Source organism: Maniola jurtina, chromosome 24 (assembly GCF_905333055.1).
Source record: "Maniola jurtina chromosome 24, ilManJurt1.1, whole genome shotgun sequence".
NCBI lineage: Eukaryota > Metazoa > Arthropoda > Insecta > Lepidoptera > Nymphalidae > Maniola > Maniola jurtina.
The window spans coordinates 3900375-3927667 of record NC_060052.1 but is presented as its reverse complement, the minus strand read 5'-3'; the positions used below and the strand labels follow the sequence as shown (position 1 = coordinate 3927667).

The window sequence follows — 27293 nt, the reverse complement described above, 5'->3', positions numbered from 1 at the left end:
TGGCATCGTAGCTCCTAAACTGATGATTTAGTTTTTTTTTTTGTTTCAAAGGTGGCTTGATCGAGAGTGTTCTTAGCTTTAATCCAAGAAAATCGGTTCAGCCGTTTGAAAGTTATCAGCTCTTTTCTAGTTACTGTAACCTTCACTTGTCGGGGGTGTTAGAAATTATTAATTTACACTTGTGTCAATATTTGACATATCGTCGATTCAAGGTCAAACGGAGAGTCTCCTCACTTTAGTTCACTCTGCCGGCGGTGTATAATAGTATATTTCATTACAAGTGCGGAAAGGCTGTCATTGCAAAGAGTTCCGACAAATGTCTACCCGAGCCGAGGCGTAGCTGAAGGCGAGGGTTGACAGTCGGAACGAGTTGCAATGACGGTTCCGCACGTGTACTGAACGACTATTTTTAATACAGTTGCGAAAAAATGAAGCAATTTAATAAAATAATAAAAACACAATAAACTCAACTAACTTAATTTAATTTAAAACAACTTTATTGTTAACTAGCTGATACCCGCGACTTCGTTCGCGTGGATGTAGGTTTTTTAAAATTCCCGTGGGAACTCTTTGATTTTCCGGGATAAAAAGTAGCCTATGTGCTATTCCAGGGTATAATCTATCTCCATTCTAAATTTTAGCCCAATCCGTCCAGTAGTTTTTGCGTGAAGGAGTAACAAACATACACACACACACACACACACACACACATACAAACTTTCTCCTTTATAATATTAGTGTGACTAGCTGATACCCGCGACTTCGTTCGCGTGGATGTAGGTTTTTTAAAATTCCCGTGGGAACTCTTTGATTTTCCGGGATAAAAAGTAGCCTATGTGCTATTCCAGGGTATAATCTATCTCCATTCTAAATTTTAGCCCAATCCGTCCAGTAGTTTTTGCGTGAAGGAGTAACAAACATACACACACACACACACACACACACACACACACACACACATACAAACTTTCTCCTTTATAATATTAGTGTGATAGATATAAAAAACTAGGGTCGAAATTACTCATTTTAGGCAACCAACAACTAAACTCGCAAAGAAAATTTCTGAAAAATGGCGCCAACCGTAGAATATAAGCAGAGTTTTTTTTTTCTTCACCCATTCTGGTAGGCAAAGGGAACTATGCCCATACAGCCAAGTCTTCAGTAGAAGTTTTTTATTGATATGAAATGAAAATGAAATTTAATGAGATTAAATGAAATGAAACCTAACCAAACTCATTCAATCAAATCATTAAATCTGATATTGAAACAAATTAGTAGCTTCTTATTAGAAATACGTATTTGCATTAATCATAAAAACTTCTATGAATTTTTTTAGTAAAAACTTCATGTTTAGTTTTTCTTTTTAATATTTTGACAGTTGGGAAAGAAAAAGCACGATGCGGGAAAGGTAAAGAAAAAGCACGAGTATGTAATAGCCCACATCCCGAACGCTATACGTCCCTGCAATACGCCACTTTTTGAGCAACTGTATTAAAAAGGTATTTTCGCTAACAAAACTTTCCATTATTCGTATCATCCTAATAAACAACGCTTCGTTATTTTTGCAAAAACAATAACAAAGTTCATGAACTCTCCTCAAGACATTGTTTGGAGTAGCTTCGTAATCTTTATTACTTTTGATGTTGCCTTACGACTTACCAAAATCACAAAACGTGTACAAAAGTTGGACTATCGCGAAGTCGTAAAAATCGTACTTTGTGAAAGATTTCTACTAATTGCAATAAAACCACGCCCAAATCACTCCTACTATAAAAAATATTCCGACCGAAAGGTCGCCTATTCACACCCCACCCGTTGCACTATTGTCGTACTCCTAGCACAAACTTTACGCTTAATTGGAAGGGAAAGGGGAATATTAGTCATAATAATTTTGGCTAAAAAAACGAAAACTCGATAGGAGCAGTCTTCTGTCCAATGTCTCATCGAGATCTCGAAAAGATTGAACCCGGGAACGCTCGTTATAAGCGAGCAGTCGGACCACTGCACCGCCCAGATGTCTAGTTCTAGCGGTCTGGAAATAGTATAATAATAAAAATACCGTAGCTATATCGAGCAGGTCTCAGTGTATGAAACGTGTGGGCGCCTAGTGCTGCAGTATTTAAGGTTATCTAAAAATACTCGTTGCGTTGGCTTTACACGCGTAATCGGTTTTTTGCAAGAGGCCCCGCGTGGACTTGTTGTTTTGGTGGAAACTGTTTGGATTTGAAATATGTACTAATTTTAGCTCTGTTCATTTTTCAACCACCATTGTTACCATTCTGCTTACTTATAAACATTATTACGCGTGGACTCGCCATTTATTAAGCCACAGGCAATCACTAGAGGATAAAATAAAACAACACTGACACGTAATAATTGGGTCAACGTGAACGAGTTTTAAGGTTCAAACGGAGTATAACTTAAGTATCCAGCGATAAAAGGCAACACTACGATACGTAGTAACTCCCAAAGTAATAAAAACAAGTTGAACTAAAAAGCACTAATGTTATTGCACCCGCGAAGATTCTGCGAATCTGCATTAAAGCAAGAAAGTTCCTTTAGATATTTGTCTCTTGGGCGACGTCGCGTTGCAAGGAATATAAAGTTTCTAAATTGCTGTCTTCGAATAGTATTATAACTGGTTCTTATAAGGTGATTCACCCGAGTAAACGTTTAAGTATCATGGTTCACGTACTGATTTTACAAGTACTACTTTAGTTTAAACCCCTGATCTAGGTCCTGTCAGTGCCGTTCTATATTAATCTAGTCATGCCAACGATTGCCTAAGAGCCATTACGCACGATCGACTAGTCGCCGGCAACTAGTCGACGGCGACCGTTAGAATCTATACTAATCTGTAATATATAAAGAAGTCGCCGTGTATATGCGAACAAGTTGCCGGTAATGAAACATAACCTTACTTCCAAGTAGTAGTACCGGTGAGGAAACGCTCGATTTGATCCTGAAATCACTGTGAGATATTAGGCTAGGGCTGACGTGAAATCAAAGAAATCTAGAAGTTTCATAGCCTCCTAGCGTCGAATCTAGGTAACATTTGACGCCTCCAGTGTAGGTGAAGCCTCGACGTTTTGTTAGAAAGTAGCTGTCATGAACCATGCTAGACTCAAATGCTATTGAAATTATGTGAACAATGAACATAGAAAACCCCAGCACATAACTGCAACATTATCACAATTTGTATAATCATTTGATAATAGTAGATAAGCGAATTCAAAACGTTTATAAATCAAGCAGTAGGAGACCCCACCCTGTAACAGGCGGTTTAGCGAAGGGGACGAAACAAGGTCGTATCTCGAATCTTGAGCTAGGTGTCCCAATGCCGTCCTCGAGGGGGTACTCCCGTCCTCCCCGAGCACACCCTATTGTGTTCAAATCACATTTACTATTGTGCCACGTCCTTTGTCGAGTAATTCTGTGAGGGGTGCATGACTCGTATCCATACTAATATTATAAATGCGAAAGTGTGTCTGTCTGTCTGTCTGCTAGCTTTTCACGGCCCAACTGTTTAACCGATTTTGATGAAATTTGGTACAGAGTCAGCTTACATCCCGGGGTCGGACATAGGGTACTTTTTATCCCGAAAATCAAAAAGTTCCCACGGGATTCTTAAAGGCCCATCCGTTTGTTTAACTGATATATATGAAATTTATAAACACCTATATGCACGCGAACGAAGTCGCGGGCATCAGCTAGTAGTGTATATTTTTAGAATATTTCATCATAAGTTCTGACTTGTGAATTGCGTTTAGGATACCTACACACAAATTGCTTGACGAAAACAGGACCAAGTCGGCAAGTTGAATGAAACCTTTGACACTGCAAAGTGCGCGTAGAAGCTGCAAATCAATACAGTCTTGATTTGTCGCGTGCCGCAATATCACTGCTTCATACAATTCATTGTTGAATATAGGGCCAAAAATAGTTAGGTATTGGAATTTCTGTCAAGAAATTTTCAGTATTAGTTCTAGAATTAGGAAGTTGGTCTAAAACGTGGACTTTGGACTGGGAGTTGATGAGTCAGTCAGTAAGTCGGGACTTTTTAAGATGTATTGTTAAAATTCACGTGTACGCGCGCTTAGAATGTGACGCAAAGCAGTTCACGTTTTGTTTGTTCAAACCCTTTATAATTAGTTTGTTTTGGTGCCTTTACAATTAGTCTCTCATTGTTTGTGTAAAGTACAAGAATTTTTATGTTTTTAATTTCAGAACTAACAAAGAAACTGACTAAGTAATTAGAAATTCTACTGTTTTAGTTATGGTAAAAACTCCTTTGTTATTTTATTATGTTAAAAAGGTCATAACTACGACCGTTTGTTACGAGTACCTATCTTTAATAAAAAGTGAAGCCTTTTATGCATAATGCAAGCATTTGAAAACAACGCACTAAACTAATTCCTACGCGCACTGAATCGTTCATAAAACGCGTGATTCATTTGTGCACTTATAAATTCTTTACCATGACTAACTTATCTATTATTATTAGGTATCTCACATCCTGTACAGATTACAGAATAGTGACGATTTATGATGTAAGATTGGTCAGTCTTCCATTTTTTAACCCCCGACCCAAAAAGAGGGGTGTTATAAGTTTGACGTGTGTATCTGTGTATCTGTCTGTGGCATCGTAGCGCCTAAACTAATGAATGGACCGATTTTAAATTAGTTTTTTTCGTTTGAAAGGTAGCTTGATCGAGAGTGTTCTTAGCTATAATCCAAGAAAATCGGTTCAGCCGCTTGAAAGTTATCAGCTCTTTTCTAGTTACAACCTTCACTTGTCGGGGGTGTTATAAATTTTTTTTTTTTATCACTACAAGAAAAGACGATAATATTTATTTCATAAAGACAACTAGTGTTTCTTATGCTACGTCTGTAACTACCAGTTCGGAAAGAAAATTCTACTGAGAGCCAGCCAGAAGAAAGTCAATAGTTGATATGAGTCGACAGAATTGTCACATGTCGCTGACACGCAGTCGTGTATTTAAAACCTTAAAATATATTGTATAGTGCGTACATTTTAGCTCTATGTGTCAACTGTCCGTCAAAAGTAGGATCTTCTTTAAAATGAGCACTAAAAATATATGCATTAATGTGCAATTAGTTTTTAACCCCCGACCCCAAAAAGAGGGGTGTTATAAGTTTGACCTGTGTATCTGTCTGTGGCATCGTAGCTCTTAAACTAATGAACCGATTTTAATTTAGTTTTTTTTTTTGTTTGAAAAGTGGCTTGATCGAGAGTGTTCTTAGCTATAATCCAAGAAAATCGGTTCAGCCGTTTGAAAGTTATCAGCTTTTTTCTAGTTACTGTAACCTGCACTTGTCGGGGGTGTTATAAATTTTTAATTTACACTTGTAAAAATAGAACTTTGATTTAGATTGCATATGGGTTAGTACGACAAGGGTAAATCTATAAATTCGCTGAAGCTTAAGGAACAGAGTTTTATGTAAGTAGTTCGGTCATACAAAACGCTGACCAATAACAATGGCGTGTTTTATTACACGATTTCGCTGTTTCAGCATTGGCCATTCGTTGGCGGTCGGGCGTTTAGATAGCTTGGCAAGCACAATTCCGCCAAATCTGCTAACTAAGCGTTATGTGGAAATCGGTCAATGTGAAATTATGTACTTTATTCGGATTGGTGTTGACTCGACAGATTATGATTTAGGTTATTCTATTTTTTTTTTTTCATCCTACAATCACGAAAACTGTAAGGAACATTTCACATTGTGAGACATTATCATGAGACTTAAGTTCAATGAATGAGGATAGTAAGGATAGGAACTAATAAATTGAGAAGCTGGCGAACAAACGCGGCGTAATTAAGCTCATGAAATTAAATTTAACAGGAGTTAAAATTGGATGACTGTTGAAACTTTCCCAAACCGTACCGTTTGATTAAAATCACGAACTTTGGACTCAATCTTAGAACAATTTTGGGCTTTTTGTTTGAAAATGAGTTCAAGTATGGAATGGCGACCTCACATCAGATAGCGCAGCGTTGGACGACCCCCACTAGGTGGGCGGACGACATACAACGAGTCGCAGGGAGCCACTGGATCCAGGCGACGACGCAACACGTGGCGTGTGAAAGCCCCAGCCGTGGACTTTTTAACGAAACCCATGCTTCTTTGGTTTCTATACGGCATCGTACCGAAACGCTAAATCACTGGCGGCACGGCTTTGCCGGTAGGGTGGTAACTAGCCACGGCCGAAGCCTCCGACCACAGACCAGACCAGAGATTTAGAAACTATAAAATTCCAAACCCCTGCCGGGAATCGAACCCGGTACATCCCGCTAATAAGACCACAGCGCTTACCACTGTGCTAGGGAGGCCGTCAAACACGTCTATCATTTGATGATGATGATGAAGATGAAGATAAAATGATGATATCCATTACTTGTTTATTTTGTACAATAAAATAAAGACACAAAACGCAGCATGAATCGGCCCCAAGTTCCCAAAACTGGCATCAATTAAGATGACATAGTTATGGTCTTTGCGTCACGACCGGTTATTTCGGTCTTGTTAACATTCTCCGTAGATTTCGGTTTATGGTTTAAAAATAAACGATTTAGCTTCTGACTTTGATCATGTCGCAGCTAAAAAAATGATTGTTACATTTTCAATTTAAACTTGAGTGGTTTAGAAAACGGGCAGTGGACTGTGGAAATAACAAAATTATGTGCAGGTTGTTTCGGCTATACTTTCGTATTTAGTTGTTGGAAATTACTCACGACAGTTTAATTTAAAGTTTAAACGTTAAAATGGTGTGGAATTTACACCCGTATTCACAAACGTTACTATAGAGATCTCATAGTGCGCCCGAACGCACAGTGTCGGTTCACCGACACGGTCAAAGTCGCGTGCATCATTTGATTCAATGTAGGTATTTATTGATTGTCTTCGAGATTTTTTTTTGTGAGTTTGTTCTGGCTGATTATATTAGCTTCGGATGCTGGCGTATAATCTCATTTTAAAAAACGCTGCCTTTGCATTTATCAAAACGTAACGACCAATTTCTTTTAACGAGCCATTTAATATTTAACGGAAAGGCCGGGGAAAAATCAATATGACATCATTTCGGCAATAATACACAAAGCCGTCTGGTAATTACAATTTTAATAGGTCGGTCAGCGAGTGGGGTAGCTTGGGAGGGAGTCGCCCACGATCGCTCCAGGTGGGGGTGGAAATACAATAGGTTTATGTAACTCAAATTATAATACAGCTTTTGAAAACGTTATTGAGCGTTGAACGCGTGGATTCGACGTTGAAACTTTACTTGATTTACTTCGAGACTTAAAATGTGGGTACTTCAGCCTAGAGACAAAGTCTAAAACATGTTACGTTATCGCAATATGATGATAACAGATTCTATGATAGCTCTGATTAAGTACTTTTATGTGTGTAAGCCTCAAAAAAATGTTCAAGCCACAAATTCTTTTTTCGACTTCAATATGAATTAGTTTTGAGGATTACGAGTGACAACCCTAGAGAATTACGTCAGTAATTTATAGAGGTGTCGCGTCGAGGGAAAACCCTTTGCGTGACATACGAGCCCAATTTGCAAAGAACGAGTTCGACGCCGAAATAATGAAATTGTCTGTCTCTACACGTATCGCGTCGATTCTGATGTTTTTCACTAAATTAAGAGTATTTGCATCTTTTTTTTCTTAATATTACTAAAAAAGGACGAAACATCAAAAAAATATTTTAAGATTCATTGTAGATTTATCTAGGTACAATAGATTGCCCCTCGAAAAAAAAAAAGGTACAATAGATAAAATTGTTAACGATTCTAAGTTTGGATGTAGAAGATCATCTCTGAAACTGCTCATCCGATTTCATAAATTCTTTTACCATTTCTTTATTGTACGAATATTACTTACATATTATTTATCAAATTTTGCTCCAGCGATGCTCGGGTCAGCTTGTCTAAATATATAAAAGGAAAAGCTGACTGATTGACTGACTGATCTATCAACGCACAGTTCAAACTACTGGACGGATCGGACTGGAATTTAACATGCAGATAGCTATTATGATGTAGATATCCGCTAAGAAAGGATTTCTGAAAATTCAACCCCTAAGGAGGTAAAATAGAGGTTTGAAAGTGTAGCACGTGGACGAAGTCGCGGGCATAAGCAAGTATTTTATAAAAATTGTTAAAAGTCCATAGTCGAATATTCTAAACAAAGACGATTGGTTTCGATTTCACAACCAGTCACCTGCCAGGCAGGTGGCAGTTTAATTAGAATTTGCGATGAAGCCCCAATAGCGTAACGGTAAGGACGCCGACTTAAAACCGAAAGGTCGACGGTTCAAACCCCACCCTTTGCACTATTGTCGTATCTACATCTGGCATAAGCTTTAAGAAAGGTTTCCCTAGCGAAAAATTTACACTTATTATTTGGTTTAAATAAAGAATTAATAAATAAAAATTAGCACTTTCGATACAAACGCCGCTGATTCTCATTTGATTACTTACACAAAACGCAAGATATGTTTCAGAAACAAATATGATCTATATTAAATATAGATCCCTATGAAAAAGGTCCCCGGAGGGATTCGAAACTAGTCGGGCTTACATCGACTAAATACGTGCGTATAGCGGTAACAACCTATACAAAATATATGTATGTGACTGGGATCGCCAGATTTCTGTAAAAACCTGTAGTTTAAAAGTTATCCAGGTCCGAAGATTTGTATGTAAATGTGTCCGTGTAACTTAATAACTACAGATTTTTTTACAGGAATCTGGAAAAACAGAAACTACGAAGACAAGTTATAAGTAATATTTGTCATGACTAATTTTCTTTATTGCTTCTTCTTTTCTTTATAATAATAATTATGAGGGAATATTTTAAATTAGTTGAAGTAGTTATGTTAAACTTTAAATATAACAAAATGATATAAGTTAATTAATCAATAGGACACAAACCAATTACCTACTGTAGTTAGGTACAATAGACACGACATATTATGAGGAAAATTGCATTAAACTGTACATAATAGGTACCTATATTGTGGCTTGCGTAAGCAAAACACGAAGATAATATTATTAACGCGCATTTTCGTACTTTGTAACTCAAACATAATACTTAATAATGTGTGTACTTGTTTATTGTATCTATCTTTAATACATACATTGTTCGTAAGTAAACGACTTAAAAGTTTTACATGAAGGTCACGCAAATCTCTCTGAATAAAGGTCTCTTCACACATTGAAAATTCCACCATAAGTAACACGATTAAGCTCACATTTCCATGCTTGACTCTAAGTTGAGTCAGAGTGAATTCCGCGTCGATTTTGGGTAATGTGCGAAGACCTTAATGATGTCAATTCAAACAGGTGCGCAGTCGTTGTAATGTGTTAATGTCTAATTTATTTGAGGACGGTCGAGCCCAATATTTGAATCATTGATAAATTCAGTATTCAGTATTCCATAGAGGGCTGTTTCAATTTTAAGGTTCTATTTATCGACTCTACATATAGGATTTTAGTCCGCTTCTTAACTATTAAAATCAACTACTATGGTCTTGGCAGTAACTACAATGCAATAAACGCGTCGTACCAATTCAGACACAGAACACGTTTTATATAATAGCAGTTATAATATTACGCACTAACTAACTCAAGGAAATAGCACTCTGCCTTTACGTGAAAGCCATCATTTTACGAGCCAGAGGAAAGATAGGAAGTGAAATAAAAGCAAGTATCCGTATTTAAACTGCAATATTTAATAGCATTCGTATGTAGGTACATATTGTAAAGGGAAGAAAGGCTTCACTTTTAAACAAGTGTAATTATTAAAAATTTATAACACCCTCAAGTGACAAGTGAAGGTTACAGTAACTAGAAAAGAGCTGATAATTTACAAACGGCTGAACCTATTTTCTTGGATTATAGCTAAGAACTCTCGATCAAGCCACCTTTCAAACAAAAAAAACACTAAATTAAAATCGGTTCATTAGTATAGGAGCTACGATGCCACAGACAGATACACACGTCAAACTTATAACACCCCTCTTTTTGGGTCGGGGGTTAATAAAAGCCATAGCGGTCAATAGGAAAGATATAAAGTGGAATAAAAGCACGTTCAACAGTCCGTATTTAAAGGCGGCAATCGATATTCGATAGCGGATCAAGCCCGCGGCGACCGGTTACTCTGTATGTGTGAAAAGGAGATCAATGTGTGCGAACGGATGTGTTGAGTGTATGTGAAATGTATTTGCTAAGACTTCGGGAGGCATCCTGCAAACTATAGATGGGAAGCGTTTACTTTTGTAGTATGGAAGTTGGAACCCTCAGTGCGCACTTGGTCGGTTTTTCATTTTATACGTAGATTTTATGCTCTATCTGATAAACTTTTCAGGTAAACTTGCTCCTGTATGCAAACAATAGAAAACTCGGATAAAATAAATTCTATAAAATGTATCTGTAATATTAATGATACTTAAGAAACTAGCAATTTCATATAAAATAAGTCTTAAATAAATTGTCGAGGCAATCAGACAGCCACATACATCAGCGTATTATAAAACGAGGCAAAGGATTACTTAATAATAATTTAAATAACATATTATAATTATTATATTCACGGCTTAATTCATTTCGAGGTCACGGTCATACAAAGACTAGCATATGACAATACTAGTTGACCCGCCCCGACTTCGCTCGCTGGAATTTTTGAAAATCCGTGAGTAGGTAAAATTTCCAAAAATTCTGAAAAACATGTTTTTCATTTTTAACCAAAAGCCCAACTTTCGTAAATATATCTTGAAGAATGATAGACTTTCATACACACTTTCATCGCCTATTTTAGGGGTTGAATTTTCAAAAATCCTTTCTTAGCGCATGTCTACGTCATAATAGCTATCCACATGCCTTATGAGAGCCCGTAATAAGCAAAAATGAAAAAGTGAACAAATGCCAACAATACACATTTTGAAGAGAAAACAAGTTGCCACGTAATATCCTCTCCATAGTACAAAATGCGACTCAGGTCTTCGGAAGTATGTATAATGTACTTACAACACACGGCATGGCGTAAGTGATAATCAAAAATAACTATAATAATCGTACAGACCACCACAGATAAGTATTAAGTATAATAAATATACAGAGTTATATAAAATCAAATATTACGCTGGTATTAGCGCCAAAATGACGAAAATCAATTTGCTTCAAAAACAAGTCGGCAATCACAGGTCCAGCGTACTTAAACTTATGTTATGAGAGGTCAGTGTTGACTCTTCATAATAAATATATTGTTACATGGTGTGAAATGCACATGAAAATGAAAAAATAAAATAAAAAATAAAGCTTTTTATTACCTATATAACTAATACAGAAAACAAAAATTCTTAAAACATCTATATTCTACCTATAAATAAATATACTAGTTATAATGTACAAAACAAAAAATAATCAAAAAAAAAAAACAAACAAAACAAAAAGTCAACACCTTTTATACCTTTAAGAAGTTTGGCCCTTTGAAAAGTGTACATAACCAGTTAAGTTGTTGTTGTGGCCAACAACTTAGTTTCCAAAACTTTTCACTTCTAATTTCAAAGAAAAAGACAATGTTTAAGACAATAAAGTTCCAAAGTTTTCTTTTAAATTCTTAATTCAATAGAAAACTTTTTTTTTTGTTCCAAGAGCATAATAGAATTGTTTCTAACCCAAGTGAAACTTCAAGTGGTGAAATTAATGAAAAGTTGGAAAAGAATTCTGCCAAAACTAAACCTTACAACTCCGAAAACAAAAGCAAAAAGCTAAATAGGTAAATAATGAAAAGGCAAACTTTCAAATGAAATCCATTCAAACTTTTTACCCAATTCAAAGTTTAGTTGAGCGAGTCTGTACTAATTTAACTTTTCTAAGGGACATGGGAAACAATGTTTGATATTGCCTGGGAGGAAAGTACTTGACAGTTTAATTACTTTTTGGGATGTCTTAGAAAATAAATGAGTGCATGTTGTTTTAAATATGTATAAGACAAAAAAATATCTTTAATTGTCTACATAATGTGGCTAGAGCAAGTATTATTTGAATAGTTTGATTTTTGATTGAATTACAAGTCCTAGTCAATTGCACAATGCAATGGCTAATGCAATGCCACACATTTTCAATATGTGAATGTTTCATCCATACTAATATTATAAATGCGAAAGTGTGTCTGTCTATCTGTCTGTCTGCTTAAACTGCTGGATTGTACTTCAGACAGAGTGAAAATTTCAAATTTTTCATGTAGATCCCATCACAAAAGAATTTAGATAATCTAAATCCATGTGAACAAAGTCATGGGTATTAAGCTAGTGAGATTACAAAATTCATTGTCAAGGCCATTCCGAACCAGTGGTATATGCTTTTGAGGATTCAAAAGAACTTGTTCAAGTCTAATTGAATAAAAATATTTTGAATTTGAATTGTTTTATCTAGTCACTCATAAAATATCAGATATCACAATTGGGTATCATACTATATTCCTTGATAATATTTTTGTGTCACTAACAATGATAATGTTTTATTTCTAAAGATGAGTCAACATTTTATAACAATGCAAAAATGATCACTTACTTTTGTATGGCAATAAGATACTTTCATTTTTTTCATACTTTAAGATTTTTGCAATATTGCATTTATATCCTACTTTTTCTTTTTTTAGGCTGTATGTCACTGAATTGGACATATACAAGTACACTGGAAAAGGTGTGCTATTCAAAATGTCAGTTATTAGACGCAACCCACTGAGCCAGAAATTGAAATTGCCACTTTGTATCAAATGGTCTTCCTGTTGACAGATGTCTTATCACTAATATTTAGTTCTGAATATGCTACACTCAAATAATGCTCACTCACTGCTCAAAAACAGGTTGGCAATGGCAAGTCCAGCATTATTTGCAGAGGTACTGACCTCTGCTAACACAAATATGCTGCACTTGCAACTTCAGCACTGGCTGAATTTACATTCTTATGTCAAATGGATCAGAATGTCTGAAATCTTTGGAATTTTTGTAATAACTTTGCCTGAGTATAAAAACCAAAATTCACAATTATTATGTTTGTTTCATAGATCAATTTTATTTGGCCATTTTTTTTGTAGCAGTTCCTTGTCAAGATCATAAAATTGTCATGCCTTAAAGAAACTAAAACAAAGGTAGCGTTATTGCTTAAAGCAATCCCCACCAGGAAACATTTGATGAGAGGAGCTTTGTCATATCCACATGGATATAAAATATGTATTATTAAATGTTGTTATCCCTTATGAAATGCACTGAAGGTGCATTAACGTAAAGAAATTAAAATTTTCATTATATCCATGCTAATATTATGAATGTTAAAGTGTCTGTCTGTCTGCTAGCTTTTCACAGCCCCATTTGTTTAACTGATTTTGATGAAATTTGGTACAGAGATAGATTGCATCCTGGGGATGGATTTCTGAAAACCTACATTTCCTTCATTCCTCTTGAAGAGTTCCCAAGGGATTTTTAAAAATATCATTCCACATGGGTACAGTCACAGATAGTATCTATCTACTACAGAGAAGTTTACAACCTGTGTACAGATATAGACTACTTTTTATCTAAGAAATCCAAGTTTTCTCAGAGTTTTTAAAAACATAAATGCATACAAGAAAGTCTTGGACATCAGCTAGTATTTTAATATGATCAGAAACAGGTTCTTAGACTCATAATATTTTGCAATTGGCTTATAATTGATGATTTGGGTTTGGTACTAAGTTCTTCATTCAGAGCCTGTATCACATAGACCACTGTCAATCTATTGTGATCACCTCCATATACAATTTATATACGGCTCTTGTATAAAGTTAGCTTTTGTTTTATATTAAAGTGTTTTTACCTTTTTATACTTGAAGGAAATTCTGAAATAAATATTCTTAAATACATATCATAAATTGCAGAACTGGCAGGCAAGAACTTGCATCTTTCTGGCTATCACTGCTTTGAGTGCCTTTAGTCTGTTTAGACCAGTCCCTTCACTGCTAATGACAAAATTTTTGATATATGTATTTTTTTAGAAGTTTGAAAATTCAAACTGCAGTTTCTAACCATTGGTATTGTAAGCCTATTGTTAAGAGAGAAAATTTGTGTCTTTTAAAAAGAGACATGTACCTCAAGGATAAAGCGTTTTTTCAAAAGGAATGTTTATACAGGCTTAGTTATGTATGTAGCCACATAGAGTCAGTCCAAGTACCTTTATTTCTTTGATTAAAACTGCTACTTTTCCTTATGAACTCACTTTTACATAGTGACCTTAAATCTCTCAATAGATAATAAACTGATATACCAATGTAGTGACCAACAATCGTTAAGTTATATGAATTATTTACACTAAACTAACTTTCTACGCCAAGTAGGTCAGCGTCCCGTCATTCGGACAAAAACCGCGTGGTGTCGTTCGATTAGTTGGTAGGTTCTAGAAAACTGACGCGGCCAGCGCGATTACCGCCGTGAGGTTGAAGCGCGGCCAAGCGTCGACAAAGGACATAACGGAGACCTCAGCATTGTCTCGTACAAAACGCCACTTTACTTAAAATACTGGCATTACCACCCGGATGACGCCAACATACTCGCTAAAATCTTTTTTGAACTCAATCGTTTTAAGACACTAAACTACTATAAGACTTTTTTGGAGCTCAAATATGATGAAACAAATGAGAAAACGGAGAAACTTACCTATTTTACGCAGAATCCAACAACAAAGAGTAACCAGCCACGCGCTCCAATTACAGTGCACTCACAAATCACGAAAGCACTTGGTACCGAAGCAAATTTTATACACTAAAATGTCAGTTTCGCCTAAAGTCAGTTGGAGAAGGAAATAAAACGAAGTTTTCCAGGTTTTCCACGCAATAAACACTTAGCCGGGAAAGCGAACCCCGAATCACCGCCAGCTACGTACAAAATGGCGGATTCGCGTTAAGAAAGTGACGCGGTGACGCGCCGACAAAAGCATAGATAATAAAAATATTTGGTTGGTCTATGACTTTTAAGAGAAGTCACGGGTATCTTTAGAAACTCTTTAGATAATATATTTCATTTGATTTGATAAAGTTTTTAGGTTGCCGTAGGTTTTAAATGTATTAAATTAGGAGTTTCTAGAGACGATTAAACAATATTTTGTAACACCGAAATAGTTGTAGATATTTTTAAATCGGACTTTTGTGCTTTTGACAAAGTTCGCTTTGAATTTTGATGAAAATTAAGTCTTTATCAGTAAAACCAATCAAAGAGTAAAACAATATGGTTTTTTTAAAACAGCTTATATCGAAAAAAGTATTAATCAGTGCTAGCTATAAAATGTATTATTTAATAAGTATTCATACCCAAGTACGGCAAAGCCAAAAGAAATGGTTATTATTTTAGCAGTCTATATAATTGTATGTTTGTACCCAGATTCTGTGTATTCCACTGTAGTGCCTAAACTACTGAATCGATTTCGATAAATGACGTGTCAATTTATTCGTTGCAAAGGTTATATTTTAATTTTTATACGAAAAAAATTAACCTACCAGATGTTACATAAAAAAATTGCGGGTCTCTAAAAATTTTTTGTTTTGCTATTGTATCGAGTAGGATATCAAATGAAAGAAGAAAAAATTCTGAGTTTATGGATATAAATGTACTACAACATTAAAATATACCAAGCGACAGAAAATCAATTTTCCAAAAATATTTTAGTGTTATTAGGACGATCGTAGTTAGTTAGTCGGGTTTTAGTTTTCAACTTTATCATACAATATGTTCCTTAATCATTATTATCTGAACTATCATTAAAAAAATCCTAAAAGTGTGATTTTGCGTTAATCAATCAATCTTTTGAATTGTTAGAACAATGGTTTAGTATGGATAAATAACAGTAGTGCTCATTTTCATAGATTCATTTTGCATAAAAAATGATAACTTCCAACAAAGGGTTTTTTTTGAAACATTAAAAAAAAATACACCATCCAGAGTTTGTAAAAACTTTGATGCTTTTTATTTTTATTCAGAATATTTTAGAATTAAATTTTGTTGTTTTTCTTCCTTGTATCTCCGAAGTTTACCAAACAAATAAACTGAATTATAATTAACTAACTACGTCATGATCAAAAATTTATGTATATTTTACAGGAAAAATAGAACAACGTTCTAACTATTATAGTTTTTTTTTAATATTTACAATAAACCTCTTTAAACAAAGTTAAGTTTGTTAACAAAAACGTTATCACAGTACTTCTTTTGTAGTACGGAACCCTCGATGCACGAGTCTGTCTCGCACTTGGCTGGTTTTTTTAATGATTGAACATTCATCCAATGATTCACAATATAAAACACGTTAACAATGTTACCCGTGATTGCTCATTCTAATACTATTAAGTTCAAAAGAGCTAGAGTCTGGAGCCATAAAGCTAATTGAAAAAAATGTCCGTTTGTGGCACAGACGACACAGACCATGATACCAATTGTTAGTCTGTGGTTTGGTTTTTTGACTGGATGGTTTTTGACATAAAATCGCCCAAAAATCAGCAATCTCCATTTTCCTTTGTGAAATATTTAATTTTTCTTAGAATTTTTGTTTTACTCATCGTATTTCATTATCAAAATACCGAATTGATTAAATAGAAACTTAAAATACGAAACTTTTCGTAATGATCCACAATTTTGCTAGGATGGATGTGATAGTTGAATGACTATTCAAGTATTGACTAGTCAACATAAAATCAGCTGAGTTTTGTTTTCATTATTGAGAGTGGCTGTGGCTGTGTTTTGTAGCGATAGGTACTTCACATCTTGAGGTAGTGACACAAATTGCCTACAATGAACGAAATAAAATCACTGGAACACGCCACTTTGAAGGTAAGTTAAGAGTATTTTCGATTTACGATCAATAAAAACTAAATCTGTAAACGTGTTCTTGTCTATTTGAAGATAGCTACCATTTTTGTGACGCACTTCGTAGCTTCATTTATGTGCTCATTTAAGTCATTAATAAGTAATAAAGTTTTACAGAAACCTAACTAAGCAGTAGGTAAGTGCTTTTATAACAATCTCATTAAACAAGTGGCTATTAACTTACGATATTGTACTTAACATAAGTTATAACTTAACATTCTTTTTCACGTCTTTTTCTTAAAAGACTTGTAGTGAAGTAATCTGTTATCTGATATTTTGGAGATACTATGATAATGTTGTTTCCATAACTACCTCTAGAGATTTATCAATGTTCAAATATTTTTCTTAAGTGCAGTAACTTATTTTGTTGCTTTTTTAAATTAAATAAGTACTCAATATCCAACATTTCAAAGTTAGTAGACAAAGGCATTTAAATAGTAATTATATGGAGTCACATAGGTTACTTTTTATCCCAGAAAATACAGGAGTTGTCATAAATCCATTCAGATGACCTAGGCATCACCTAGTCTTAACTACTAATATTATTATACAGAGGAAAGATTTGGTGGTTTATTGAGGTTGGTAATCGATAAACTCTGATACTATTGAACTGATATGAATAATTCATTTACCATTAGAAAGATATTTTATCCGGAAGTAACATAGACTATAATATATCATTGTTTAAGTTCTGAAGACATTATAATATATCATTGTTTAAGTTCTGAACTGAAATAACATTATATCATTGCTTAAGTTCCAACCCCAAGTCCTTGAGTAGTATTTTTCCTAAAGTTACCAACTTTAGGAAAATAAAAAAACTTGTTGTTTCCACAGGTTAGGATTGTTTAATGGTTAACATGCTGTTACTTTGGTTCCTTGAAGAGTTTTTAGTGAACATTTTCTTGTTTCCGATTATCAGAAACGCATCTTTTGATTCTCTAGGAATTGCAATATAATGTCAAAACCACAAAAAAAATACTCAGTGGTGTTAGAACTTAAGTGATGGTAGGTATTATCTATATGTATATTAAGTTTCACTTGAGTGAATCCATGAAGATCAGCTAGCATCTAATAAACACTAAATCCAGGTACCCTATGAAGTGTTCAACAAGCGTTACCGCAATGCTCAGAGGGTGTTGGATGTAGAAGCAAGGCAAGTTGCCTCATCTGTAAGTGACATTGATGCTGCTACGAAGAAAGGTGCTACAACTGGCGAGATTGACTCACTACTTGGTGGGATGGTAAGTGACATACTATAATATGATGCCCGCGACTTCGTCCGCGTGGATTAAGGGTTGTAGGGACACAGGTAACACGATGCCCGCGCCTGAGTCAGCGGACTACCGCGGCTGCCGTGAACTATAATTTTATTTTATATTTATATGAGAACAGTCTGTACTACGTTCCCTTATTGGATACACGCATTTGTGTAATAAACGAGATTATAAGGGAGATGTAGTTTCCCTTATATCTCCCAACTTAGGAGAGGCACAACATTCCCTAAAGGGTTTTTAAAAATCCTGTGGAAACTCTACTTTTCTGAAAAAAAGTTGGCTATGTTAATTTCTGGGATGCAAGCTACCTCTTTGTACATCAAAATTGTTCATCAAAATTGGTTAAACTGTTGGGCAGTGAGAAACCAACAGACAGACGCACTTTCGCATTTATAATATTAGTATGGATAGTATGGATGAAAACTTACATCATTTATGTATCTTTTTGTAACAAAACAGCATGTAAATTAATAAATTGGGTACTTATTTTTAGGGTTCCATACCTCAAAAAGAAAAACGGAATCCTTATAGGATCACTTTGTTGTTTGTATGTCTGTCTGTCTGTCTGTCTGAGAATCAGTCCATCTGTCCGTCTGTCAGTCTGCCATGTCTGTCAAGAAAGCCTATATGTACCAGCGTGGTGGATTATAGCCTCAACCCTCATTCTGTGAGGAGAGCTGTGGTCAGTGGTAAAAATTATTATTGAGTAGTAAAAATACACTATCATGGAAATATGATCATCATCATCATGATCAACCCATTTCCGCCCCACTACTGAGTACGGGTCTCCTCTCAGAATGAGAAGGTTTAGGCCATAGTCCACCACGCTGGCCCAATGCGGATTGGCAGACTTCACACACCTTTGAGAACGTGCAGAACTCTCAGGCAAGCAGGTTTCCTCACGATGTTTTCCTTCACCGTTAAAGCAAGTGATATTTAATTGCTTAAAACGCACATAACTGAAAAGTTAGTGGTGCGTGCCCGGGATCGAACCCCCGACCTCCGATTAGTAGGCGGACGTTCTAACCACTAGGCTATCACAGCTTATAGGAAATATGATGTAAGTACTTAATTTTCACAGAGCATGATGCACTTCAAGGCAAATTAGTGTGTGCTAGGGGGTTAACAACAAAATTATTACTTTTCGACTGGCAGGTAGAGAAGCTAACAACAATGAAGCGCAAAGCATCTGAGGCGATAACAGAGGAGGTGCAAGCCGCATTTGTGTGCAAGAAACGCTTGGAACACCTCAAGGAACAGGCGGAGGCGCTCGCAGACCCTACCGCACCACAGGCTAAGGTTTACAGCTAAATATATTAGTAGCTATAATTTTTTATTGTGAGACAGGCTTGCGCTTGACGAAAATCATGCCTCACTGTGCGTCCACACACTGCTCTACTCGCGCAGTTAATGGCAACGCGCCGCACTAGGCCGCTTGCCTTTGCAACGTGATGGACGTCGAAACTGTAGCAGCGTGCGCGCTATTGTATACTTTCCGACAAAATAGGGAGCGATGGGCGTGAACGAGGGACATGCGAGTAACGCGGCCACACTACGTCTCTGCCTCCGTTCCTCGCATCTTACCATGCCAAATCCGACCTATCCTTTAAAATCTAGCTCTAGTATCGAACAGACAAACAAATAAACAGACCAACAAGAAAGCGAGAATAAAAACGTGTGATAAAAACGGTAGCTTTGTTCTCTTTAAGTTTTGTTTGCATTTGTTTCAGACTCAAATGAATCAATGGCGTAGCGTACGTTTGGACAGAATGCTCGTGGACTATTTCTTGCGCAATGGCTACTACGATTCAGCCAACAAGTTGGCAGATAAGCGCGACCTTAGGGATCTCACTAATGTTGGTAAGTACTTTATTAAGTACTAGAGGATGCCCGCGGCTTTGTCCGCGTGGATTTCGGTTTTTTTAAATCCTATAGGAACTCCTTGATTTTCCGGGATAAAAAGTAGCCTATGTCCTTCCCCGGGATGTATCCCAAGTCTGTACCTTTCATTAAAATCGGTCAATCTGTTGGGCCGTGAAAACGTAGCAGACAGACAGACACACTTTCGCATTTATAATATTAGTATAGAATTTGATGATTTTCATATAAGTACAGACACTACATGACGCACTTTTTACTCATACGTAATAGGATTATACAGCAATCATACAATTCAAGTCTGAGACCATAGTAACTTAGTAAAATGTTACTAGGTGTCACAACAGGTATCTTCATTCACTCACTATGAAAACTGAATCGGGCTAATGATGTTTTGATGTAAAGTGAATCAGTCCTCTGAAGATTATATTATACTAGCTAATGCCCGCGACTTCGTTCGCATGGATATAGGTTTTATACATACATAATATACTGTTTAAGTTAAGTTAGTTTTTAAGTTTTATATTTTAAATTTTATATTTTAGGGTTTATATTTTTATTTTTTTTATTTTTTATTTTTAGTTTTGTATAAGCGTCTTTATTTGTAATACTATGTTTATGTGTCGGTTTCAACGAGTAAATTTTATTCTATTCTATTCTATTCTAATAAATACCGTGGAAACTCTTTGATTTCTCAGGATGAAAAATAGCCTATGTGTTAATCCAGCATATAATCTATTTCTGTTCCAAATTTCAGCCAAATCCGTCCATTAGATTTTGCGTGAAAGAGTAACAAACACACACATACACACAAACTATCACGTTTATAGTATTATAGTGTGATGTGATATGCAATTTTTGTTTTGCTTTTGTATTGAGTGGGATGTCAAATGAAAGAGAAGAAAATTCTGAGTTCATAAATATAAATCCACTACAACATTAAAATATACCAAGCGACAGAAAAACAATTTTGGTATAATATTTGAGCGTTTATTAAGACGATCGCAGTCGGGTTTTAGTTTTCAACTGTATCTTGTTTGTATAAGATATCTACGCGGCGGCGGCAGAAGTTGAAGCGGAGCTGTCCGCGCGCCGCACCGCTCGATGTCTTCAGTGGTGCGCCGACAACCGCTCCAAGCTGCGCAAACTCAACTCCACCATGGAGTTCAAGATACGCATCCAGGTATATCTCACACAGATATCTACGCGGCGGCGGCAGAAGTTGAAGCGGAGCTGTCCGCGCGCCGCACCGCTCGATGTCTTCAGTGGTGCGCCGACAACCGCTCCAAGCTGCGCAAACTCAACTCCACCATGGAGTTCAAGATACGCATCCAGGTATATCTCACACAGATATCTACGCGGCGGCGGCAGAAGTTGAAGCGGAGCTGTCCGCGCGCCGCACCGCTCGATGTCTTCAGTGGTGCGCCGACAACCGCTCCAAGCTGCGCAAACTCAACTCCACCATGGAGTTCAAGATACGCATCCAGGTATATCTCACACAGATATCTACGCGGCGGCGGCAGAAGTTGAAGCGGAGCTGTCCGCGCGCCGCACCGCTCGATGTCTTCAGTGGTGCGCCGACAACCGCTCCAAGCTGCGCAAACTCAACTCCACCATGGAGTTCAAGATACGCATCCAGGTATATCTCACACAGATATCTACGCGGCGGCGGCAGAAGTTGAAGCGGAGCTGTCCGCGCGCCGCACCGCTCGATGTCTTCAGTGGTGCGCCGACAACCGCTCCAAGCTGCGCAAACTCAACTCCACCATGGAGTTCAAGATACGCATCCAGGTATATCTCACACAGATATCTACGCGGCGGCGGCAGAAGTTGAAGCGGAGCTGTCCGCGCGCCGCACCGCTCGATGTCTTCAGTGGTGCGCCGACAACCGCTCCAAGCTGCGCAAACTCAACTCCACCATGGAGTTCAAGATACGCATCCAGGTATATCTCACACAGATATCTACGCGGCGGCGGCAGAAGTTGAAGCGGAGCTGTCCGCGCGCCGCACCGCTCGATGTCTTCAGTGGTGCGCCGACAACCGCTCCAAGCTGCGCAAACTCAACTCCACCATGGAGTTCAAGATACGCATCCAGGTATATCTCACACAGATATCTACGCGGCGGCGGCAGAAGTTGAAGCGGAGCTGTCCGCGCGCCGCACCGCTCGATGTCTTCAGTGGTGCGCCGACAACCGCTCCAAGCTGCGCAAACTCAACTCCACCATGGAGTTCAAGATACGCATCCAGGTATATCTCACACAGATATCTACGCGGCGGCGGCAGAAGTTGAAGCGGAGCTGTCCGCGCGCCGCACCGCTCGATGTCTTCAGTGGTGCGCCGACAACCGCTCCAAGCTGCGCAAACTCAACTCCACCATGGAGTTCAAGATACGCATCCAGGTATATCTCACACAGATATCTACGCGGCGGCGGCAGAAGTTGAAGCGGAGCTGTCCGCGCGCCGCACCGCTCGATGTCTTCAGTGGTGCGCCGACAACCGCTCCAAGCTGCGCAAACTCAACTCCACCATGGAGTTCAAGATACGCATCCAGGTATATCTCACACAGATATCTACGCGGCGGCGGCAGAAGTTGAAGCGGAGCTGTCCGCGCGCCGCACCGCTCGATGTCTTCAGTGGTGCGCCGACAACCGCTCCAAGCTGCGCAAACTCAACTCCACCATGGAGTTCAAGATACGCATCCAGGTATATCTCACACAGATATCTACGCGGCGGCGGCAGAAGTTGAAGCGGAGCTGTCCGCGCGCCGCACCGCTCGATGTCTTCAGTGGTGCGCCGACAACCGCTCCAAGCTGCGCAAACTCAACTCCACCATGGAGTTCAAGATACGCATCCAGGTATATCTCACACAGATATCTACGCGGCGGCGGCAGAAGTTGAAGCGGAGCTGTCCGCGCGCCGCACCGCTCGATGTCTTCAGTGGTGCGCCGACAACCGCTCCAAGCTGCGCAAACTCAACTCCACCATGGAGTTCAAGATACGCATCCAGGTATATCTCACACAGATATCTACGCGGCGGCGGCAGAAGTTGAAGCGGAGCTGTCCGCGCGCCGCACCGCTCGATGTCTTCAGTGGTGCGCCGACAACCGCTCCAAGCTGCGCAAACTCAACTCCACCATGGAGTTCAAGATACGCATCCAGGTATATCTCACACAGATATCTACGCGGCGGCGGCAGAAGTTGAAGCGGAGCTGTCCGCGCGCCGCACCGCTCGATGTCTTCAGTGGTGCGCCGACAACCGCTCCAAGCTGCGCAAACTCAACTCCACCATGGAGTTCAAGATACGCATCCAGGTATATCTCACACAGATATCTACGCGGCGGCGGCAGAAGTTGAAGCGGAGCTGTCCGCGCGCCGCACCGCTCGATGTCTTCAGTGGTGCGCCGACAACCGCTCCAAGCTGCGCAAACTCAACTCCACCATGGAGTTCAAGATACGCATCCAGGTATATCTCACACAGATATCTACGCGGCGGCGGCAGAAGTTGAAGCGGAGCTGTCCGCGCGCCGCACCGCTCGATGTCTTCAGTGGTGCGCCGACAACCGCTCCAAGCTGCGCAAACTCAACTCCACCATGGAGTTCAAGATACGCATCCAGGTATATCTCAATCCAGGTATATCAGGTGGCAAAAGTGAAACGCAGTTGTCCTATCGCTGTCCTTTTTGAAGAAAGAAAAAAGAAGAATAAATGAGCTTTCAAGGGCATCAATTGATATCATTTATTCAAATTCATCAAATCATTCACAAAGTGAACCAAGGTACCCATTGTACACTTTTTGATTGTCTATTGTTGAATTTGTAAGATAATAATGTAATGGTGATAATTAATTGCGTTAACTTAAAACTAAAGCTAGCCAGGAAACACTTTTCAGTTAGTGCAACCTCACCTCATAGCTTATATGTCGCCCACACGAGGAACCAAGACAGAGTACTTGCTATATAGTATAACTAGAATGGATTCAGGTATTTAAAAATCGCGTGGGACTCTCACTCTATGATTGTCTGGTATAAACACTGGCAATAATGTTACTCTCTGGTCTTTCTGTAAACCAATAACCATGCAAAAAATTCGCGTCGATCTGTGGCACCATTGTGAAGTGATTTTATGACTAACCAACCAACAAACAAACACACATTCGCATTTATAATTTGTGGTGATTCATAAAAAATTGGCTTCTGTCGGATGTCCCACATCACTTGACGGCTTTTTTTGATCTTGCAGGAGTTCATAGAGTTGGTTCGTGAAGATCGTCGCCTGGAGGCGGTGCGCTACGCTAAGAAGCATTTCTCCACATACGAAGACGGTCAGCTAGACGATATACAACACTGCATGGGAATGCTCGCCTTTCCCAAGGACACAGGTATGTTTGTACCTATTCATTATTTTATTGGTAAAGTTTGTGATTTTCTTATCTTACCTTTTTATATCTCACTTATTGTATACTTTGAGTTTTTTCTAAGAGCGAGCTATGCTCAGAGTATTCCTACGTGATCAAATCAAGGAGATTCGTAGGAGAACAAGAGTAATCGGACAAAGCTTGACAAGTGAAGCTGAAATAGCAATGGGCAGAATACATAGCCTAAAGAACCGATAGGCTTAGGGTACCAAGAGGCTTAAATGGCGGCCCAGTACCGGAAAACATAGTGTTGGCAGTCCTCTCCCCAATGCTCCAAAAACCATGGCGTTCTCTTAGCGCGTTTAAAGGCGGTTTCCACGCGGAGGGTAGCATTCATCCATTGTAATGATTGAAATTCGGGTGATGACTAATTTAAATTACTTCTCGTATCATCCGAGGTTCCACAAACTTTTCTCACTCACGATAGTAATTTAGATGACGGCGATTATAAATAAAATATAAATAATATTTTATTACAGACCATGTATTATACAAATAAGTCCATTTAAAAAGATAGTGTGTTAGTAACAGTAATTCCATATAATTATGTTAGTAATGTTAGTACAAAGTAAATAAAGTAGCCTACCGTGGCAACTAGTCGCCCGGTGGCCACAGCTACCCAATGTTTTGTTATTGGGCAGCCTGCCCTATCCAGTATTGCACTCAGAATGCCGTTGTGACTGCTAACTGCTACGAAGGCGCTGTAGGAGTGAGATCATCTTTTTACGGATGATGGCATGAAAGCCTAGGGCTCTGTACACATGATCATGATGATTTTTATCTTGTATAGAAGTGGAGCCGTACCGCTCGTTGCTGGGCGGCTGGCGCTGGGGCGCGCTGGTGGCGCAGTTCCGTTGGGAACACGCGCGCCTGCTGCACCCCGCGCGCTTGCCGGCCTTACCCGTCGCTCTGCAGCTCGGCCTCGCTGCGTTAAACACGCCATATCCTTTGCTAATAGTGTTTATATTCATTATTCATACAGTGCCTGGTAGGAAATATTGCACATCGATCTTTAAAAAGAGCTTTCGGCTTCGTAGAGCGTTGTCTCTGTCACTCGTACCTATGTGACGTTTTGTTGGTCTCAACGACAGAAACAACGCTCTACGAAACCGTTATATCTTTCTGTAGTTTAATGTGCACTATTTCCTGCCGGGCACTGTACTAATATTATAAATGTGAAAGTGTGTCTGTCTGTCTGCTAGCTTTTCACGGCCCATTTAGTAAGCGAATTTTGACGTTTCGTACATAAATATAGATTACATTCCAGGGAAGGACACAGACTTTTATTCCAGTAAATCAAAGATATAAACCTAAATCCACGCACGAAGTCGCGGACGTCATCTAATTTTCCCTAAAGAAGAGCCCCATGCCCTTTGGCTTTGCAAACATAGTGGATACCATTTCGATGCAAGTCGGGTATCCGCACAATATTCTCGCAGATAGTGGCTACCAACTCACATGTTAAATTCCTTAACACAACAACACTCAGTGCTACGTGGAGAGCACGCAAGTGTCGGCGTGCCCGGCGTGCCAGCCGCCGCTGAACGCGCTGGCGCGGCTGCTGCCGCACGCGCACTGCTCGCACTCGCGCCTCGTGTGCCGCATCTCGCGCCTGCCGCTCAACGAGCACAACCAGCCCATGGTGCTGCCCAACGGACAAGTCTACGGCGAGAAGGTAAAGACCCAGTTGTCTTCCTCTTTATAGTCATATTCCTGAAAACCGATTCACACCAAGCACGTGCACGTGACACGAGCGTAGTGACGCGCGTGAATCTGTCGCATTACGTCTACGCGAACGTTCACGCCACGCAAACGGTATGCCATGTGTCATACAGTTTCATACATTACAATGCAAAGGTACGCACGTTTTCAGTCGGAACCCCGAATCGGATGGCGCCACGGAATTCTTTGTAAATGTAACCTATTCTATCTATTATTACTAACTTGTCAAGCCCCAAAGACTGCAATTCAGCAAAAAAGTTGAACGGGCCAGGATTTTGTGCACTAAACTTATATTTTATTTTCATTTCAGGCGCTGAAGGAAATGATGAAGGAACACGGATCGATCATATGCCCAAAGACAAACGAAGTGTTCTGTATGAAACGCGTAGAGAAAGTCTACGTTATGTAAACTATACGAAACACAAGATATACCTAATTATGTATTTATGTCGCCACGTTTTTGCCAAATATTTTTTTCTTTTTATAAAAAAACCGGCCAAGTGCGAGTCGGACTCGCACAAGAAGGGTTCCGTACCATCATACAGATGTGCATGACACTTTTATGTAGAACACTGCAAGTTAATGACGGACTGCGCCATACATATGTGATTTAGTAAATTATTTTTTTCGTGAACACGTTCTAGTTTATGTGTGCTATAAGACCTACTTACCTGCCAAATATCATGTTTCCAGGTCAAGGGGAATATCCTATAGGTTTTCTTGACAGACACCACAGACGGACAGCAGTACATGCAGACAGACAACAAAGTGATCCTATAAGGGTTTTTTCCTTTTGAGGTACGGAAGCCTAAAATCAACCCATTGTTATGGGTAAAAAATGAAAAGTTTTAGCCAACATTCCCCATTTTAATGTATTGGGATTTTTCGCCATTTTGACGCTGATAGCAGCAATAGCGTCATGTGAGCGTATTTGGAACTAAATATTAGTGACGAGACATCTGTCAACATAGTGTCAACATGAAGACCATTTTAATTCCTAGTCCGCTCGGACTTCGAATCGGCACAAAAATTAACATACTATGTAAATACTAAATAGTATTATTATAAGCAATTTCCGAGCA

At 38.6% G+C, this 27293-nt stretch overlaps 2 protein-coding genes across 2 annotated transcripts in view; one reads left to right on the top strand and one right to left on the bottom strand.

Moving 5' to 3' along the window:
* Positions 1-14975, bottom strand: part of LOC123877552 (C-terminal-binding protein) — a 122515-nt gene extending 107540 nt beyond the window's left edge. Inside the window, exon 1 of the mRNA XM_045924367.1 lies at positions 14722-14975. The gene's annotated coding sequence lies outside the window, so the exon portion shown is untranslated. The remainder of the gene's footprint in view (positions 1-14721) is intronic.
* Positions 14976-16510: 1535 nt separating this feature from the next.
* LOC123877581 (E3 ubiquitin-protein transferase MAEA) lies at positions 16511-26684 on the top strand. Its single transcript, XM_045924397.1, has 9 exons — positions 16511-16884; positions 18012-18164; positions 19353-19496; positions 19928-20057; positions 21122-21258; positions 24315-24453; positions 25280-25430; positions 25975-26164; positions 26522-26684. The coding sequence occupies exons 1-9, from the start codon at positions 16846-16848 to the stop codon at positions 26618-26620; spliced, it is 1182 nt and encodes a 393-aa protein (XP_045780353.1). The 5' UTR covers positions 16511-16845; the 3' UTR covers positions 26621-26684.
* The last annotated feature ends 609 nt before the right edge of the window (positions 26685-27293 follow it).

What these genes read in the sequence shown, in the direction of transcription:
- LOC123877581 (XM_045924397.1), top strand. Translation starts at nt 16,846, where the DNA reads ATGAACGAAATAAAATCACTGGAACACGCCACTTTGAAG. An exon ending in ACTCACTACTTGGTGGGATG is followed by an intron (nt 18,165 to 19,352) that starts GTAAGTGACATA and finishes TTCGACTGGCAG; the next exon opens with GTAGAGAAGCTAACAACAAT. An exon ending in AGTTCAAGATACGCATCCAG is followed by an intron (nt 21,259 to 24,314) that starts GTATATCTCACA and finishes TTGATCTTGCAG; the next exon opens with GAGTTCATAGAGTTGGTTCG.